The sequence below is a fragment of the Echiichthys vipera genome, assembly GCF_963691815.1.
Source record: "Echiichthys vipera genome assembly, chromosome: X".
Taxonomy (NCBI): domain Eukaryota; kingdom Metazoa; phylum Chordata; class Actinopteri; order Perciformes; family Trachinidae; genus Echiichthys; species Echiichthys vipera.
Window position 1 is genome coordinate 20,525,772 of NC_139825.1, and position 21,605 is coordinate 20,547,376.

General features: G+C 38.8%; 1 protein-coding gene across 1 annotated transcript; it reads left to right on the forward strand.

Annotated features, from left to right (window-relative positions):
* The first annotated feature begins 1,207 nt into the window (after positions 1 to 1,207).
* On the forward strand, positions 1,208 to 20,972 carry myg1 (myg1 exonuclease). Its single transcript, XM_083939800.1, has 8 exons — positions 1,208 to 1,496; positions 2,846 to 2,958; positions 8,935 to 9,094; positions 10,116 to 10,265; positions 12,299 to 12,421; positions 13,117 to 13,298; positions 20,490 to 20,720; positions 20,823 to 20,972. Exons 1-7 carry the CDS (start codon positions 1,230 to 1,232, stop codon positions 20,677 to 20,679), a joined length of 1,185 nt encoding a protein of 394 aa, XP_083795926.1. The 5' UTR covers positions 1,208 to 1,229; the 3' UTR covers positions 20,680 to 20,720; positions 20,823 to 20,972.
* Positions 20,973 to 21,605: the final 633 nt, after the last annotated feature.

Sequence of the window (21,605 nt, forward strand, 5' to 3'; positions counted from 1 at the left end):
GACCAACGTTGAAGATCATATTATCCTGTATTTGCATTCATTAAATAATAATAATAATAATAATAATAATAATAATAATAATAATAATAATAACAATAATAATGAACAACAACGACAATAATAATATTAATTTTTGTTTTTTAAAGAAATTAACTCATGGCCATTAGATTAGCAAAAAAATGCACGACGAGCCTGAACGCCTTTATAATCGCAGTTTATATTCCGTTTTAGTTGTTATTATTATTATAGGCGGGGCTAAATCTAAAAATCATATCAGGACTTGATTTTGTTTAGTTTTGTAGTCAACCTATCTATACAGGCTATTATTTCCTCTCCAATGTGTTTATAGTTTTGCACTTTATAAAGAGTAAAATACAGTAGAAATGTTAAATATGTAACTCTCCATGTATGAGTGTTTGAGAGGTTTGTTTCAATGCCTTGAGCGCCCTCTGCTGTCAGATCTGATAAACGAGTGAATCATACCAGTTTGAATAAAATGTCTTTCATATATATATATATATATATTGTTGCGTCAGCTAACTTCAATTATGTTTTTATTACCACAGGTACCTATTTAGAAATATATACAAACAAAAAACGTACAAGTTTCAACTTCTCCTCGATGCTTATAAGGAGATGAAGGTGTTTGAGGAGCCCTAGCAACTACAAAATATTTTAGATTTACCAGTATTAATAATAATATTACTTCCAGTAAACTGCAGGTCTGCTGCTCTGAGTTATTTTGAATCAAGGCTGAGGACTTTTCTCTTTGACGCTGCCTTTCAGTAAACTGCATTGTAACTTCTGTAACTGTAACCATATTTTATGTTTTAAATGACCTTTGTCTGTAAATCGTTTATATGTCGTTTGTTTCTCCCAGTGCTTTTAATGCTTTGTATGAAGCACTTTGAATTAACTTGTTGTTGAATTGTGCTACACAAATGATTTTTGCCTTGCCATTATTTATTTATTTTCAGTATTATTTTTCTCTATCCGCTTCCATTCGTTGCATATGATTTTTTTTAAATTCTATTTAAGTAATCATTTTTATCCAAGGTATGTATGTTAAGAGGTGTCATTGCCATGTTTTCTATGCCATGATAGTGTAAATTACTTTATTTTCAAAATTAAATAATAATACAAATAAAAAATAAAAACACGGGAGGACCACTTCCGGTCCGGCTACCAAATCAGTCCGTCACCAACGCGTGCCGTGTGAGTCCGTGTTAATGTGGTGTGGACGCACGATAGCTTTTAATTTGACAAAAATCACGTCTCAAATAAACTTAAGCAAACCGGTAAGTGTTTTACGTCTGTTCAGTTCAGTAGCCAGCGGCTGCAGTGTGCTCTCCGCGGACGCTGCTCCACGACACATGAGTGAACCGAAGAGACGCTGCCCTGGAAACATGACGGTGAAGATCGGGACCCACAACGGCAGCTTCCACTGTGACGAGGTGCTCGCCTGCTTCTTCCTCCGCCAGCTGCACGAGTACAAGGTAGGGTGTTATAGACGGGTGATGCCTCTGTGTTTCCTGCAGCTGCTGCTGTTAAAGTACAGCCTGGCCGATAAAGATCATATCAGTACGTTTTTAATTTTTGATTAAATGAAACAAATAAATATGCAAGAAATTACAACATATCGATGATCATAAGAATATATGAGAAATACATCTTTTTTGAAAAATACTCGTTAAGTTAGAACAGATGTTTGGAAGAAAATAATAAAATTAAAGAAATAAAATAAATGTATGACAGAGGAAGCTGTTAATTAATTGTTGAGAAGGGGTCTGGTTGAATAAAGGTTACTTCTTCACACTCTTTCGGAAATGTGAAAAATAAAGAAAAAATAAAGTATATTTTATTCATGTTTCTCCATGCTTTTTGGTAGTTCATTATTATTTTCTGTATAAACTTTATATATATATTTTTTTACATCTTTGAATTAAAATTTAAATCAACTACTTCCGTTTAAACCGTGTTGATAAAACAGCTCTTTAAATGTGTGTGTGGAAGTTTTCGGTCACATCCCATGTCATTTTGTAACACTCCAAAAGGGGGTGCTGCTGTAACGTTACAGATGACATACTTTATAGACCTATTATTGATCTGGTATAATCGTGCATTTGAGGTGAAAATACCAGGAGGTCAGTCAAGTAAAATACAACATAGACCACACAACCACTATACACATGTTCCTGCATTATTAATAGTAATACTAGTATTATCCACACACACAGGCCAAAATACAGATAGGCACAAACAGGACCTGTTCGCATGCTTTATTTATGGAATTGCTTCACAGGGTGGCATCCTGAGCACTGGGGAGTCCAGTGCCCTGCTCAAGGGCACCCCGGCAGTGCCCAGGAGGCAAAACCGACACCTCTCCATCTACTATCATTCTGTACTTGGTCCGTGCAGGGCCTTAAATGCTATTATGTTGTCAGGTATATAATAACATGAGCAGTTAAGACATTAACCCATCTATGAAATATATAAGGAACAATCCCTGTCCCAAACGTCAACAAAGTTGCAGCACCACCAAACTAAAAACGCCACAATGGCTCTCTCTCTCTCTCTCTCTCTCTCTCTCAATTTCAGATTGTGCCAATTAGAGCTCAAGGCCACCTACAGGCCTGCGTCCAGCGGGTTAAATTAGGGTCACACTTATGTTATGATTAACAGTCTTGGTAGTATGGGCTCATGAATTGAAAAGGTTTACAAAACCTTAATGAACCCTGTATATAAAATCCAGATTCCATTTATTTGCCGAAAATGTGTTTGATTCATGATGTTTGACGATAGATGATTGCAGATCTTAAAAAACAACCTTTTATTCCTTCTACAGGATGCTGAGATCATTCGGACCAGGGACCCGACACAGCTGGCAGAGTGTGACATTGTTGTAGATGTGGGAGGAGAGTTTGACCCAAAGAAGCATCGCTATGATCATCATCAGAGGTACTACTTTGGCAGTAAGCTACTTCAAATAGGTTGAGTTTCATACATTGACATAGGTGTTTTGAATATATGAACCCAAAATGGGCAATATATGAATATTTACTGTCCATCACCTGTCATGGTAATCACATTGTGGGTTGATACTAAACTGAAATCAATGTTGTAACTAGGGTTTACTTATTATCACATGAAGGTAAAAGCAATGCACACTGTTTTTCAGTGTTGAAAACCACCCAAACACTGTTAAATATGCCCCTTTCATGTTGGTCATATCTTTTGCAGCTGCAAAGCAGAGGGTAAAAAATATCATTAACAATGGCTCGTTCCATTTAGATGTGCCTGTAAATCATGTCATTGAGTCCGCCACCATAATTAATCTAATGGATTACATGGTTTATGTGCTGTGAAAAGGACCAATAGTCTTGGTTTTCATTAGAGATATAATTGGCCGATATTAGCTTCGTGCAGAATGAAAACAACACAGCTGAAACAATAAGCTCTATTAATGGTTAGTGCAGTTATATTATGATCGGCTGTTTTTTCTACTCTGGACCTGGACTGATGTCAATCCGTGCCACTTTTCTATATTTGGTCATCTCTGCTCCAGGCACAGCACACCGGCCATGCCCGCAATGTACACTCGTCCCAGCTCGTGTCTCTGTCTCTGTCACTCAGCACAGGATGAAACTTCCAGTCTTTTTAACCTCTTTAACACCCACCAGGTCCTCGTCCATCAAATTCTTCAGTATGTCGCAAAGAATCATTTTTTTACGGTTAGGAGGGAAAATTAAATCTTGTTTGCTTTGCTTGTTTGAAGAAAGTGCCAGACAACATTGGATACGGTTTATTTTTGCAGCTGGATTTTCGGCAACGCTAATGCTAAGGATGTGGCTGTTCCATCTACGTATAAAAAATGTTTGTCTTGCAATGATAGTTGGACCTAATGGCTTGTGAATCCAGTTTCAGTGGGTATACAATGTATCTAAAGTTTTTTAGGGAGCCACCGGGGATTTGCACTGGAGCTTGCAATACAGCTGTGCACCAAGCAGTCAAACAAACAAATCATGTTTAGTTGTGTAGTTTTTGGTCAAGAAGCCAATATCTGTTATGCTATATTTATTGCCGTCCACTACTAATTACATGTTGTTACATGCTAATGCCAGAGAAAGATGTAGTCTTGGTGTCTGATGTTGTTAATTAATCCCCAATTTCAGATTACACCACTGTTGAAACATGTCCGGTTGTGTAGAGTTTGATTTAGAAGCCTTATCTGTGATTTTTACAGTTAAAAATTTTGCTATATATTTTGTTGCAGTTAGCCAGACATGTTGCTTATCTTTTTTTGTTCAAAAACAAAGCGTAAATAATCCTCATTACTCGGGGACCAAGGAGTAGAGAGTATATTTTTTTCTGCGGCTTCTGTTCTGACATCCTCAAAGGACCCTAATTGCATGTATCAAGAAGGAACACACTCTTTGTTCTCTGCTAAATTTCCTGGCAAAGTTCCTTCCGAACGATTGCATTCACTTGAAGTATCATCACGTTGAGTAATCAGCCTATTCCAGATGTCTTATCAGCTTAATGTCCTGACAATAATCAGAGATGGCTTTTATGACCACGGTGATAAAGATATGCCAAGGCTCTCTTCCTGGCAGGTGGTTAGTGATAATTAGTGCTCTTTCAATTGAACGCCCCCCTGCTGTTGGTTCACGAGGCTCAGAGGCTGCCATGACACTGTCAGGGGCCGCAGGAGAATGTGGCTGTCACTCACATTCGCGGATGGGGGCAAGATGGATGTGATGGCAGGGATGGATGGAAGTGGGCTGGAGTAAGGAGGGAGTTTGAGAGGGAGATGACGAGAACAAGTAGTCCTCATTTCAATTTAAAAACAGTGAGTACACAGATGCAGTTGACAGCCATATCAATACATCACAGTTAGAATTGTAAGAGCCTGAAATTAAACCACTAAAGTTCAACGTTTACTAGTAAATAGCATTTTAGTATGGAATTTCAGATGCAGCCCTGTGCTTTACCCCTGTATTTTATTAGAGATGCACCGATCCAGTTTTTTCCGATCCAATCAGATACCAATACTTGGGCTGAGCGTATCGGCCGATACCCGATACAGATCCGATCCCACTTTTGAATTAATGAAGCGTAAATCTGTCCATATGAGTGAAGGCATCAGGCTTTACATAAACATTTAGCCTGGTTTAAAAAAAGTTGACAAATTAACACAAATATAAATGTACTTAATATTATTTATCAACAAATAACAAAGTGAACATTGGCAGCAAAAATAAATAAATACCACTTCCATGTAAAGTGCTCTGCAAACAGATGTTTTAAAATGTGATATAAAACATACAACATAGAATTTAAGTGACTAGATCGCTGTAACTTTATTGCGTTGTTTGCTATTAATAAAAAAGAAATGACTGGATCGGCTGCATTCATCCGATACCTGATCCAGCTGATTAGTCAATATCGGAGCCGATAGGTGCATCTCTATATTTTATATATAACCCCTGGATATCGTCCCTCGGGCAAAACCAGGTTAGCTGTTTGCTCGTCTTTCATCTAAACATGAGAACAGGCAATATGTACTATAAAGAACTCCAGCTTAAATAGAAGCCTAAAGACAAAAAGAACATTTGTTAATATTTTCTTCTGTTTTAATATGGGAAACCCCTGCAAATAATAATAATCTTTATTGTCCAAAAATTTGCCTTCGCCTTCACAGGTTGGTTAAGGCACATCCGAACAAATCCCAACACATGAAAAGTTTTTTCTGCTATTTTCTGGCCATGTTTGTAATTCTGAACAGTCTATTTTTGTTGTCAGCCCCTAGGTGCCCATCTACACAAAGTTAAAACGCTTTCAGCAAGACTTCTGTAAACAGTCCCTTAAATGCACTTATATATACATATAAATACCATATGTATATATACATATAAATACCATATGTATATATATATATATATATATATATATATATATATATATATATATATATATACTGTATGTATGTATAAAACTTTTATCTTTGAAGTTTTTAGAAGTTTCTTAAGCGTGTCAGAGGCATGATAAATGCTCTCCAAACACTGACTGAAGGTTAAGAAAGCACAACAGATTAGATCTGGCAGGGATTACATTTGTGGCTGCTCACACTAGAAATGCACTCAGCAAAGAAATAAAACTAAGCAAATATATTTTTGCAACAGTGACACAGCGATGAATGTGGTCTGCATCTGGCAGCACCTCCATCGGGTGAGAATTAATAGATAAAATGTTTTTATGAAGTTATGGCGTATTTAAGTGGCTTTCACTGCTTCCACACACAAACAAGGATCAATGCACAACCCAGGCTTCCCCTTCCTCTCTATTCACCAAAATTTTATAACGCATGATTCATTTCTTCATTCAATTTTCATATGTTTCATGTGTAACAAGTTATGTCTTGTATGTAGGTCTAATTATATCTATATTTACACGGTAAAAGGTAATACAGGCATTTATAATTCTCCTTTTAAAAATCGAATCCAAAATGTTTAATGTCACGACACTGAGTTATAAATATTAAATCGTTCTAAAATAATTTTCCCGAAAAGGAAACCATTAAGTTTTCTGAAGCTCTCCTATAAAGGAAGGTCACAGTAAGCACATTCTCTGACATCTGCCCCTCAAAGGAGGACAGTAACCAGATTTTTAAGCAATATATTTTTCTAATTTAAAAAGAAATCTGTACAGGGGAAATAAAGGAAGTTTGGAGATGGGTCAATAACTAGCAGGGTGCACTAGAAAGGATCAAGAATGGTTCAACCGTTGCTTTTTTTACAATAAGAGGGAAACCCCCAGTAGGCAGAAGTACAGACAATAGCTTAAATATTCTCACTGAATGAAACAGATACCAACCCAGGTCAATCTGACAGGAGCAATGCATTAGAGTTGAGGAGCCTTTTGGTGACAATATTTTTGAAAGTCCACTTTTAAAGGTCATTCTGACTCAGTGTGTGTGTCCCTCTGCAAGCCACATTTCCCATCATTTAAAGGACTGCTGGGCTCAGAATGATGGGAAATTACTGGCAAGAAATATAATTTTCATAAAATGCTTGAGTTTCTTGAGTCATTGAGGTCTTTATGCTGCTTTTATTAGGGGACAGATTGATGAAGCATCCTTTTGTGCACAGTAAATAGTATGCAGTCTGTCTGATATAGAGATTAGCATGAGGAAGTGGTATAGCTGGTGCAGTATTGGAATGGTGGTACAATATATAAATGTTTTGAAACAATTCTTAGAAATAGCTAATTATTCCCAAAATATTTGACCTTAACTTTTTTTATTATACTTTGGTCACTTACCTTGGGTTAGTTCTAGTTTGCCACCCTAGACTTCACACCAACAGTTTGATAAGCTGGTTATCTTTTTTAAGCCATTTTCCATTTCACTCTGTCTTTTTCCTCTCGCTAATACACTCCCATCTCCTGATAATCAGCATAGAAATGCCTCAGCTTGGCCAATTAGTCCTTTAATGGCTGTGATTACCCCCTGCTTCCCTAGCATGTCACTCATTCATTTGACTGTCTGTTTTCCGCTGTGCCACAGTGCAAGCATCCTAATTAAGCCTGAATTAAATGACCAGCAGTGGCTGGGTGCTGGAGCCCACCCCTCTCAGCACGTGGCTGAGGAGAGACCTCCGGTGGCTTCTATTCATGTGTGCTCACGCTTACTAACACGCCTGAGCATGTTTTTGCTTTTCTCCTGTCAATGCGAACTCGTGCTCTGAAGCGAATATTTATGGATGAAAGTATTGATATCTATTACACATACCATAATATCTTTCTGTTTTAAATTTCTCATATTTACTTGTTAACCTATTTTTAATATTACCTCTATTTTTTATCTTAAATTATTGTTCTGTGTTGTTCTGTTATTGTTCTGTTATTGTTAATGTTATTGTTATGTTTAGGTTTGTCCTGTTAAATGTTTGGAACTGTGAGTAAAGCATGAGCCGGAGTCAAATTCTCTGTATGTCCAACATACTTAGCAATAAACCTGATTCTGATTCTGATATACAGCATAAATCTGGTTACAGCAGGCAATATATTGAAGAGGCCAGTTATTGGGGAAAAAACTGTGAATAATCTATTTATTAGCAGAACACTAATGATTAATCTCTCAAACCCAGTATTGAGTATTGGATATCATCTGTCCATTTTTCTTTTCCTTTATATGTTGGAAACATGGCTGCAATACAAGAATACTGCTAAGACACATGCCTGCATCAAGTTGATCACTTCAGCTCATAATTTGATTTAATTAGGTTTTATTTTTAAATAAGCAAAGCAACTATCAGTTACTTATCTCCAATAAGGTTTTTGATTATTTCTATAATTATTAATCATTTCGGCTATAAAATGTGAAAAAAGGTTCCTTCCATTTTACAAATTGCTTGCTAAACAGTCCATAACCCAAAGATATTCAGTTTACAATAATATGAAACATAGTATTTTATAAGATAGGATAAGATAGTTCTTTATCAATCCCACAGTGGGGAAAGTTTGAGTGTTACGGCAGCAAAGATGATAGTGCAAATAGCAAAAGCATCAGTAAGAATGCAAGATATAATAAATGTTAACAGTAGAAAAGTAATTAAATATATGATAAGTAAATAGACTGGACGGTTGGATACACAGTATTAATGATAAATGTACTAAATGATAAAATATAAAGTACTAGACAACTATTACTTTAAAATAATCTAAATGATTAATAGATCAATCTAAAAAATAATTGCTATATAAACTGATAATGAAAATAATTGCTGCAGCCCTAATTTAGCTTAATTCTGATTGATCACTTATGTATTGACCAATTACATACAGTATAGGCTAATGCATAAGCCATGTACAGTTTTTATAAAATTACCTTTTTCCTCAACTAACGGTGCGTCTTCTCTCTTTCTGTCTTTCCAGGACCTTTGCAGAGAGCTTCCACAGCCTGTGTCCAGAGAAGCCATGGGTGACCAAGCTCAGCTCAGCAGGCCTCGTATACCTACACTTTGGTCGTCAGCTGCTGGCCCAGCTGACGCAGCTAAAGGAGGGAGACAAGCAGCTGGAGGTGCTCTATGACAAGGTGAGAGGAGGAAGATGACGGATTTATAGCAGGCAGTGGATTAGCAACCATTGTATTTTATTCCCTGCACAAACAATCCATTGGAAACAGATGTTTTCCTTCATCCCACTTGTAACAAAACATTGCCTCAACTGATGAATTGTACACTGTTGATTTCATCACCAAGTTTCAAGACAGAAACAAGAAAAGTCTATCAGATTGTAATTACTATGGAAGGACACTTAAAACAGCCAACATGGACAGTCACTGTATGTTGAGTGTTTATTGTTAAAGTTTAGTTCCTGACAATTTTCCTTCATCAGACAGTTGGTAAGTAGAGGGTGATTATAAATAAAAAAGAAATAGACAGGGATGTGGCAAAGTTCCTCTGCCAGATCCAAATCGTGGACACTGCAGTTATATTTAATGCATTTTAGAAAACCGGGCCAGAAGGAGGTCTCAGCACACAGATCATTTTGATGGCCAGGCACATTAAGTCAGCTAACTCTTAGGTCAACTAACTGAAATTATCATTGGCCTTTTGATGTGTCAGTTTGTTTTAAGCCCCAAATAATCCTTTTACTCACAGATTGAGCTCTATGTATTTTAAGATGTTGCATGTCTTGTCCTCGGCCAGTTCAGATAAATTGAATCGCTGTTTTTGCTCCAAAACTTAGTTCCACTTCTAAGCTATAAGTAAAATATCAACTGTTTGGCGACGGACCTTCCGATCTATTGAGGAGTTGACTTTTCAGCCCTAAATATATTTACTTCTCTGCTCCTCTTTCCCTTCTCTTTCTGTCTGTCTCTAGCTTTGCCATTGAACTGTAAAGTAGCAGCAATTTGTCTCTTCCTGCTGGTTTAATGATATAGCCGTGCACTTTAGCCCTAAGTAACTGCCCACACACTGAGGAAATGGATTTCAATCAGAATAATATAATCCCGGTACATTGCTCTTTTCTGAAAGTCCCTCTTAACTTCCATTGCTTGAAAAAAAAGATACTAACCTTTCCTGTCACCCATCTCTTTCAATTCCTCGCAGCTGTATGAGAACTTTGTGGAGGAGGTGGATGCTGTAGACAACGGTATTTCACAGTGTGACGGGGAGGCCCGCTACTCTGTCTCCACCACGCTGAGTGCACGTGTAGGCCACCTGAACCCACGCTGGAACAGCAAGAGTCAGGATACCGAGGTGAGGGATTGCATGAGTGTGAACGTATACTCGCACTTGGTACACAGGTTGATCCCATGCAGCACGTTTATTGTATAATCTTTTGAACTAAGGTCACAGATTACATTTAATGTCTTTGATTCTGTATGTGTGATATAAAATTATATAAGATTTCAGAGTCTTTGTGTCTTTTTATTTAAAGACCAAATGATTTCACAAAGAATGAAACATTAATAAAATCCCTCAAATTGCAGATATATAATTTTTCCTTTGGATTTTAGGATTACAGGGTTAATGAGGGTTAATGTAAGGAAATGAGTGTACCCAGTGAATGTCTTATATGAAATAGAAATGGGAATCAAATTTTGAAACCCAAATAGCATTGAATGCAATGAGCCGGAAGGATACTAATGGATCTGTAGGTACTAATGACCACATGTTCGCCTGATTAGAACACTTGTGTAATGGATAAACCCTGACCTGAACTCCCTGAGGTCCTTTTTGTTTTTGGACACCTTGATATTTAAAAGTTAGAACCTGGTATAAAAAAAATAACTTTCTGCTACATCTTTTAATAATAATCACACATAATGGGCAACCTGCAGTAACACCAAAACACAAGATAGGTTAAGAATGATGTGGTAGACATGACAGGTGCAATGTAGTGCAATCTGTTTGGAGGTCATTTTCAGGGCCGTCCAGTAATGGTTGAGTGTGACTTTTCTGTGTCCCATTAGTGCAGGACCGGGAATGCCTGTAGGCAAGCGTCACCTGTTTTTCTGCATGATGATACCTGCAGCCTGGCTTTACGTTACATGTTGATCAAATTTTTTTCACTGTCAGGGCTGTCTGAGTGGAGTAGATGGCCTATTTGTTTTTTCACTTTTCAGTTCACATGATTATGTTTCTTGTCCTGGCACTTCCTCCAATTCCCTGACTAACTCACACCTCAAGGCAAGACAGCCCTTAGGGATCAGAAAGTGAGAAATATTTGGATTGAGTAAAGTTTGGCAGACGACTTGATTGCAGACTGAACTTGTTGAACTCTCCATAGTGTCATAATTGAGAAACCTAAGTGATTTTTATCTCCACAACTGTTAAAATTCAGGGGCACCACAGCCCCCATGATCAGATGCGTAGTCTGACTTCTGCCCGACAAACCGTGTGTGCCTCTGTGTTCAAGTGTTTGTGATAGCAGGTTTTTGTGCGAGTCGTTCCTTCTAATGCTCTCTTGGGTTATTGCTCACAATGCTATGAGGGAGGAAGGTCAGATTAGGGTTTGTGACATGACAGGAAGCTGATGGAGGCCTGCAAGTATAGTGTGAAGATGGTTGGTTTATCTGGCACAAAGAATCACTTCATCAAACTGTACTGGTATTCAGAGGTGGTGTAGTAGTGACGAAAAGGGGTGACTGATCATAAACTAAAAGGATTTTGAACCATGAGGAATTATTTTTTCCATCAAAATGACAAGGCCTTAAGGCTAAGTTCACGCCGTAGTTACAACTGAGCTGAATCAGATTTTTCTGCTCATATGTGAACCATATCTAATCTGCTTTTGAGAGTGTGAACGGCACAAGTTTCATTGAATCTGACATTTTTGAATCAGGTTAGTGACTTCGACGTCATTCTGACCCACGCTGCTCTGTTTTGTAAATGAATGACAAATAAAGTTGTATTTTTAGTTTAGTTTTAATTAAGTCCAATGAAGTCCTACAATACCGGTTGCCATTGCCATATTTTCTTCCGTAAACATCGTTGCGGCGTGATGTCCTCAATGATCAACTGCGCATGCGGGTCAGTTCAGGAGCGTGAGCTTTTCACACAGCAATCTGTAGACAGGCTGCATTTAAGGACGTAATTTGAACAGCAAAAAAAAAAAAATCTGATTTGAGCATCGTAAAAATCGTAATTGTGCTTTAAGACCTGCAGTGTAAACGTAGCTTAAGTCTAGTCAGTTGTCCAAAAACGTAACGCTGCCTTCATCACATGATATTAATCTTACATTCTTACCCTGTATTTGCTGCATGTATGTGTACACATGTTTTTACTAGGAGGGTTTCAGAAAAGCTATGAAGATGGTTGGGGAGGAGTTCCTGGACCGTCTGGAGTACTACCAGTCCTCCTGGCTGCCAGCTCGTGCGGTGGTGGAGGAAGCTGTTGCGGCAAGGCATAAGGTAAAAGACTACCCGATCTAATGTGTGCATGTGTGTTATTATTTGTTTCTTTGTAAACATTTTAACTTGGCACCTGATTTCCGAAGCTGTCAAGTTTGATTGTCCGTCGGTCTTGTCACCTTTATTTTAAAGAAATACTGCAAGCAATAAAACAGTTATTGCAATATGGCACTGAAAACGATGTAATCAAAAAAAACAGTCCACTGGAAAATATAATACACAGGCATAAAGATAATGTAACTTTAAATAAAGAATAAAGAATTACATGTCTTTTCAGTTACAATTTGGTGATTTTTTTTCAGCGACATGTTTCTGTGCCCTGTGTACTTTTCAGTGACAGTCTTTCAGTTTTGATTCTCTCACTCCGCCGTTCTGGCATGAAGCGGAGGGACATTGGGGGACTACATGATTTCCATTCCATTTTTTCAGTGACAATATATTTTTTCTCTGTGGCAATACAAGTGTTTAAATGCCAATATTTTCCTTGATGATTTCAATGGCAATTTGTGTTTTCGATGCCAAAAATCGAAATACTGTTCCGGTTTCTTTTTTTCTGGGTAGATCATATTTTAAACTATTATGTATTATTTTCTTTTTCTTATAGGAAATATTACACAGAACTGCTGTAGCCTCTCTATTGTCATTTACATATGTTGCACGTTAACCCTATTTTCTGGTTCTCGTTGCGTTCCCAGGTCGATCCCAGTGGGGAGGTGGTGTTGTTCTCCCAGGGCGGTTGTCCTTGGAAGGAGCATCTGTTTACCCTTGAGAAGGAGCTCAAGGTGGAGACGCCCATCAAATTTGTCCTTTACCCCGACCAGAATGGACAGTGGAGGGTCCAGTGTGTCCCCGCTGGGCTCAACACCTTCCAGAACAGGTGATTTAAAAAAAAAAAATTCTAAATACATAAACTACGAATGCATCTTTTTTTTTTTTTAATTAAACGTACTTAAAAGACATTTCTGCTTCATGAGGTGCAGCTTGTGATCTCATTTGCGGAAGAGGGAGAACCTTGTAAGAGTTACCTTGGCAGAAATTAACCATGCCAAACACGCAGGTATATTGTGACACTGACTCACACATAAGAGGAAGTTCTCCCAGACAGGATTAAAAGAAATGTTGGTTGAAAACACAGTGACAGATAGACACAGAGTCTCCCAGACGAGTTGAAATATTGAGCTCAGGTGATGGAGACGAACCATGATGTACATTTTAAATTTCTTGCTTATTGGACCATTTGACAACAACTCACGGAGGATTGACACGTCATCCTGCTTGGATGGAAATACTTGTTTGTTTGAGGATGATCCTTTAGTTAAGGGAGAGGTTTTGTGCTCACATTTCTCTCTAAGGAGTTGAAAGGATGTAAACACAACACCTCAACAGAGACACCTGAGCCCTTCCTCCAAGCCTGCACCTCCAACTCAGGTGTTTTTCCTTTCCTTATGTGTATTACACCCTCTGCTTCAAATATATGGCAGATATACAGAACATGCTTTTTATGAGGGTGAAATTTGATAAATGTGAGATTCATGGTCTATTGAACAACAGTTATTCAACTGAATATTTACCATCTACTCTACTAACATACTGATGTCTATTGCAGGGATATAATGTTTACCCTATTAACCATCTTAGGGAGCACTCACACTGTCCATCCGTACTCACACTACTTGGGCCTCGCGCTAATGCTTCTTGCCTGCCTATACGTCATCACGCCGTAACACGTCACACGCATTGATCGACGTCGTCGTGATGCGTCGCTTTGTTTACAAATCTTTCCGTAGACCTCAGAGTTTTTGTGAATCATGTCCAAATGTTTTTGAATATTTTCATCCGATCAAATCTGCAGTAAACACTCCACCTCCGCATCACACCAATGTGAACCTTTCACCGCCATTGTTTTAAATGTCCGCGCATGGTCCGTCTTTTTTTCTATGCCCAAACAGGTGCACATAAATGACGTCAGAACCACATAGGCCTCGCGCCCGTGCTCGTACATGTGCGCACGCTCGTGCTCGTACATGTGCAAACGTGCTTTACAAAAGCCCACCTCTCCCAAATGGGCCATGGACGGCAAGCGTACTGCTCCTAGGTGCGGTACAGTTGCACTCACACTGGTCAAACGAACTAGACTTTAGCCGTGAAATGTGCTGGGGCACGGTACGGATGGACAGTGTGAGTGAGCCCTTATTTAAGCATCATAGCATGCAAACAATTGCTAATTAGCACTAAACACAAAGTACTGCTGAGCCTGATGGGAATGTTATTAGTTTTGCACGTATTTGGTCATAAATGGTTACATGAATGTGGATACCAAATTTAATCATCAACAGCCATTTCACTAAAAACCACAAATGTCCACCTCATGGGTGTGCAAAAGGAAAAGCCAGGGGATCACTTACGTCAGTAAGAATAATTTCTAGGGAACATGAATGTTCCGTATTGGCAATACATCCAATATTTGTTGAGATATTTCTGTGGACCACCAAAGTGGTGGACCAACAGACCGACATTAGCATTTATATAGCGACCCTGCTCTCGACTACTGCATTTTATTGAATAGCTATTGCTCGTTCATTCATTCAGAACGCTGTCGGTCGAGTTCTTACTAGCACTTAGAAAGTGGAGCACATAACTCCAGTTCTCAGATCACTGCATTGGCTACCTGTGTGTCTTTAAGATACTGTTACTTGTTTATAAAGTATTAAATTGATGATTCTCCAGAAATCTCTTATGAAATATGATGTAGCAGCATTTAGTTTTCATGCATCACTTATGTGGAACAAACGAACATTGAAGTTCTGCTCCAACTCTAAATGCTTTTTTCCTTCTCGTGGTTTTTTACACTATCAATGTCTGTAATACCTATAAGTCACTTTGAACTGTGCACCCGTCCCTGCTGCTGCTGATGTGGAGGAGCATTTTTGCATCTTTTAGCAATAATAAAGTCCCAAAAACCCTCAAGGCCAACACTTGAGGGAAATATGTCTCACCCTTGCTCATTAAATCATATTAGTATTCTTGCCCTGCCACTTTGTACGTAATAACAGTGATGAAAAGACTGAGACCCTCTGTGTGAATCTGTCAGATGGTTGACACCTCTGACCCCTGTGTGTTACCTCTGGAAGGAAATTGTTTACCTGAGGAGCCTCTCGCACTTTGGCCCACAACGCTGCTCTAAGTACGTCATCAGCATTCTCACAGGAGTCCTGTAAATAGTGTGTTCTTTGACTGCATCCCAGCAAACAGCACACATGAGTGTATGGCCAAGGAAACATGCTCCAGGCTTATCCTGCATCTTCTGTTGAGAGACTCGTCTTTCTAGCGGCTTGCTTCACAGAGTTTAACATCTTTTGTAATCTGCTAAACACATTTTCAGTTTGATATTTCACCAGATACTGACTGAACATGAGCTGCTGCTTAGAAAGCTGCATTTTGCATTTTATAAAGAAAATCCCTCCAGCAGCCATGTCGCTTTGTTCTTTCATGCTGGATTTTGTTCGCGTGCTCTGAGGTTTGATGACTTTTGCTGTTTGATATTGATCCTTTATCCTTCCAAGGGGTAGCAGTTAGTCTTCACCATGTGCACAAAAGCATCAGTGACTAAGGTGGAGGAATAGAAATCGTGAGTTGAAAACAACAATATTGCTTGAGGAAAGGTTTTGATTGCTGGCTCCGTCTCGGATCTGGTTTCCAGGGTTGTCAAAATTCCCCAGATTTGTCAAGCTCCAACTCTAACAAATCTCTTATCAAAACTTTTATTTATTCTCACTGTTTTCCTGATAACAAAACAGCGATGACAAACCAATAGTCCATCCTCAAGTTCTTACATTAGATCAGCTTTAGCTTATTAACAATTATTTGGCATGGGCTAAGCATGTTCAGCCATAGATTGTTTGAGTGAAAAGAAACGTCACTCTGTATCACACTGTATGATCGTGAGTGAACTGTTTTTTTTACTTTCCTAAAATAAATCAAATTTAAATAACAGTAATACAGGATCACATGTATGTGTTTTTTTCCTGTGAATCCCTTGTGCAGTTTTATGGCTGCACAGGAATTGTTCCACTAACAATGAAAACGGCTATATAGAGAGAGGTATATACATATTGAATGACTAGTACCAAAAATGTGTTTTTATTTTATAAAATAATTCTAATACCACCAATTATGTCTACTCTGTACATGTGGCATCTATTGAATCTCTTTCTGTCCCTCCAAAATTGCTCTTCTTGACGTTTCTCCATTTTTTCGTTGGAAAGTATTTTTTTTAATGGATGTTTAATGGAGGGTCTAAAGATTGAAGGTATCATATGTTGTCCAAATATTAGATTAGTGGTCTATATAAATAAAATTTACCTAAAAGAAGTGATATCTCAGATCGCTTCACGCTAGGTTTGACCTCACTATCACAGCAGATGGCCTCTAAGCCACCACCATGTTCTTTAGATATCTTGTAACCTCTGACAGTACCTGCCATTATGCTTTTATCCTGGGTACTACTTGTCTCATTATTGATACACCGTGGGTTGCCCAAAGACACAGGAAGAGGGTGGAATAACTTTTTAATTCAGTCCTGATTTGACCAGCGGCCACTCTGTTACATGTTTTCTATTTTTTAATCTTTTTCCAAGAGGTCCCATTGCTCTTGGCTTCCCCATTAGTGTTTCTTCTTTGTGTCGCTTATGTACAGTATTTCTGTCCCTGTCCTATAATCACCCTCTTCCATTTTCCTGGCTTGCTCTCTTCCCACCTTTCACACCCGCCCCACCCAAGGCTTTATTTTAACTTGGCTGCAGAATCTCATCTAGCGGCAGCTCTTTCAACTAAAAAGAAGGGCATGTGTTTATGGTGGCGGAGCACTTCAAAGATTTAATTTAATGCAGACATGACACTTGGTGTGGAGATGCATTAGAAAAAAGGGTTTGTAAGGTGGATAAAACAACATAGCTCCAGATGGCTCTTTCTCCGGGTGGCCTGCTTCCTCCCAGTGGGCATGTGCGGACTCAGTGAAAGGGGTGTTGTTATCACCTGTGTCCCTGCTATTGCACCTGGGGTGGGGGGAAGGTCTATTTTTATCAGCATCACATTGCTAAGGAAATGTGAGCCAGGAGAAGGAAAAGTGGAAGCGTACCTCCCTCTGACATATACTGTAAATAATAATATGATAAGTTGACTCTGGAATACAACTATTTCTGGCTGCTGTGCCTCTGGAATTAGGGCTGCAACAAATACGTATTTGCTGATTGTTTTTTTCGTTTTTTTTCTCTCTCGATCGTTTAGCTAATAAAAAATCCTTGGTGACCTCTTCTAGTGTCTGACAGTCACTTAATTAATCCTTAGCTTTTGGACAATCACGAGTGAAATAAATCAGAACAATCTTCACAAGTGAGAAGCGTGAACTAGAAAACTTATTTGGCGTTGTTTTTCAGAGTCGTTGCAGAATATTAGTCAATCAACTAATCAATTAAATATCTTTAAAATTATAATCTGTGTCGTCAGAAATTTAAAGGTGGATAAAAGCCATTGTGTTTGTGGCTTGAAGAAGTGGGAAAATGAAAAACAAAAACTCAAAATTAGTTAAATGATCTGTTTATCCCCCCTGTTTGGCCCTGTAGTGATATCAGTTTTTCTGAATCGCTGGTATGGCCCATGTTTAAATGAAGCAGTGTGTGAAGTGTGTCCATAATTCTGAATTATGGGTCAGCAAGCTGCAGGAGGAGTCGACACCTCTGCATATATACATATGTCTCTTGCTGTCTTGGAGAAGGAGACTGAACAGAGCATTAAAGCTCTTTAAAACCACTAAACATATGCAGTTAATATTTTATGTTTTAATGACCTCTTATATTCGTTGTTCTTTTCCCTATTAAATCAATAATCCCCAGCATATGTCATGTTATGGTGTAGTAAAGGTCTTGGGAAGATAATTTGCTAATTGTGCTCTTATTTTTAGACCGGCCATCTTGAGAATCAGAGCTTCCTGTCTTAACAACAAGTCATCCCCCTCCTACTCCTTTTCTCATTATCAGCCCTGTTGACCTTTTCTCTTGAGCTCGTTTTCCAGCCTTACTGTGGAGCTATCGATTGGTTGTTTCATTTTACAGGGATTAGGGGTTTGCCATGCTTTTCTCCCCAGGTTGCCCTACGGTGTTCTTAATAGGCATACGATCACGTAGATAATGGCCTGGAGAGTAGAGATTCAGTGCATGTGAATGATTTGACATTATCGTTCAAACTCTCCTTTCTGTCTGACTTCTATGATTTTTAGAGTATGTTTTACAGAATAGCACTACATATTAAGAGGGAAGCAGAATGTCTGGGAAATAAACCCCTGGAAATCGAGAAAAAGCCTTTCAAAACGCAGTCGTGTTTGACAACCGTGTCACTTTATTTCTGACAAGTTGCTCTGACTGCATAGTTCCATAATTCATCAAGCAGAGAGTAAGAGGGGTCTGAGGTTGGTATGACTTATGAAAAAATAGCTAAATCTGATGCTTTTGGCAGATTTAGCCAGGTTTTACAACTTTTCAAGTCTATTTCAGAAGCAGTGGAAGAGCGAGAGGTGAGCGATGACGTGATGAAACAGAAAAAAATCTAAATCATAGCTAAATATGTCAATACTTTGCGAAGAGAAGTGGTCTGAGGCAATAGAGATAATAACTACATCAAGACAAGAATGACAGACCTGCACACACAATAATCTGGTAATGCATTTTAAATGACATACAAGTCTTTAGACAGAGGTGTATGCCATCAGCAGTGGGTGGTAAATGAACTGCTCTACATATTTATGACTTTTCAGCTTTTTTATTTTACTTTCAGAGACACATTGTCGCGGTCAGCTCGAGAACTCTTGCAGAGCCAATCTTTCCCCCACTTTGTGAGATTGCCAGTTGACTCCACTGCCATTGTATGACTGTGGTGCATATCTGTGATTTTCCACATTACTGGAAAAGAATCAAGCTCCTTTTATTGGCCTATTTCCTGGGGCTGATTGTTGTGGGGCTTCGTGTCAGTTGCTGCACTTGGATGGCAGCAGTTCACCTCAGGTCGGAAATGTCCCAAGTAATCCAACGCCATTTTCTCATATGAACTCTAGCGGATCTGGTGCGAACATTGTCTGAGGTTGCCCTTTCACACATGTAGCACACAACAGGAGATTGTCTGTCTCAGACGCATTCTCTCTTCCTGGAAATACTCTGTTTGCTTTAGGTGAGGGGTGGCATCTGGGTAGAGTATGCAGGAGGTAGAACTTGAGGCGGATTTCACCAATGTCACTTAGCCATTTTGTAATTTGGTAAAAGTTAGTCACTTGCTGTCCCTTAAATTCATCTAAATATTTTGGTGTGAGAAGTTCCTGAATCTTGTCGTCTCTCTAGTTAAACATTCTTCATGTAAATCACAGTTCTTCTTCACCCTTGCATGGTGGTTGTCTTTGTGAGCCTCATTATTGAAACATCATCAACACGCCCTTACACGTGCTGTGAATTCTCGCACATGGGCTCAATTGGAGATTACACAGGCTGGCCAGGTAAAGTCTGTTTGATGTCTGATGCTGCTGATTTGGACATTTGCGTTTAGATAATTTCAGCTGTGCTGTGCAATGCATGTATATAAGGGGCTCTAGTCTTTGTGCAAAGCCGTGCTTTAATAAAATCTAATTTCATTATCACTTATTTTGCACTTTATTTTCTCAAGTAATTGGTTATTTAAATATCAGGAAATAGTGCAAGGTGAAAATGCAAGGTGACTTCATTACTTGTTCAAAACCCAAAGATATTCAGTTAACTATCATATAAGACAAAGAAGTAGCAAATGTTTGGTATGTTTGCTTGAAAATTAACCTATTCACTTCTGTAATTGTTGCAGTTTTAATGTTCTTTTGTTGATCTGTTGTGTAAATTATTCAATAGTGCAGAATTGTGTTTTTCAGTTGGTGTTTTTCTGGTTGTGCAGACATATACAGAACAGTGTGTTTTGCCAAAGTGTCAACAGGAAGCAAGCAGTGGACCACACAGTGTCCATCTGTAAGCCAACTCTCCCTTCTGTCTTTGTGTCCCAGGCTGTCCCTGCTAGAAGAGTGGCGCGGCGTTCGCGATGAAAAGCTGTCGGAGCTTAGCGGAATTAAGAACTGCATCTTCGTCCACGCCGGAGGATTTATTGGCGGAAACAAGAACCAGGAAGGCGCCCTGGAGATGGCCCGGAGGACCCTGCAGGCCGCCGCCCAGTCCCCTGCAAACGGAAGCAGCTGAAGGGTCCCAGAGCACAGCCAACAGCACATTCTGCTCTCTGGGTCAGTCTTTAGAGAGGATAGCAAGAATTAAAATGTTAGTTTGCTTAGTTGCAGCTTGTTCGTCTCAGCCAGGGCTAATGTTGTTTTGTTTTGCCTTGCCAGGATGGAGATGGTATGGAAATGGAAGCCAAATAACCTTGGACCAGCTCCCTAAATACCTATGTTCCAACGGCTTGCTCTCAAATATAATGTTGACTTGTGTTATTCTTCTTCTCTCTGTTCTCAGAAATGTGAGTTTGTTTTGTTGTTAATTTGCAATAAAAGATTATTTAGATAACAGTCTGGTCTTTTTTACACATTTCAGTACAAGGATAAATCGCACATAAAAAGTATTGGGTTTTTTGTTGTTTTTTTACAATTCTTCACCCTTCGCTCTTTTGTCACCGTCAAGGAAATATGATGCAGGCAGACAGCCTGGCTGACATCTTCAAAATTGAATACCTGTGAATATCATGGCTTTACCATTCAAGGGTTGATGTATATAGACACCTGCGCATCCTTTCATTTCCAGCGCGCTGACATTAACTGTAGCACTACAAACAGGAGGATGTGGGTCTTCCTCCGCTGGCTGCAGGATCAAAGTGTCAGTAATGAGGCCTGATTAATTCTGAGAAATTACATTTCCAGAAGCCACAAAGAGGTTCTTCTTATGGCAGCCGGTGTCGTGACAAGGTTACAGACATTGGGATGAGTCGTTCAGTAATATAGTCGGGGATGTGCCTTGAATTTACTCATTAATACACCAGATCCATATATACATGATACATGGTCATAACAATAAAGCTCCTAGTGTACAATCAAATCTATATTTAGCCTCAAGTTTCAACTGCTTAATAATGTTTCCCTTTTAGCTAAGAGTACATTTGACTCTTTTAAATATCTTTT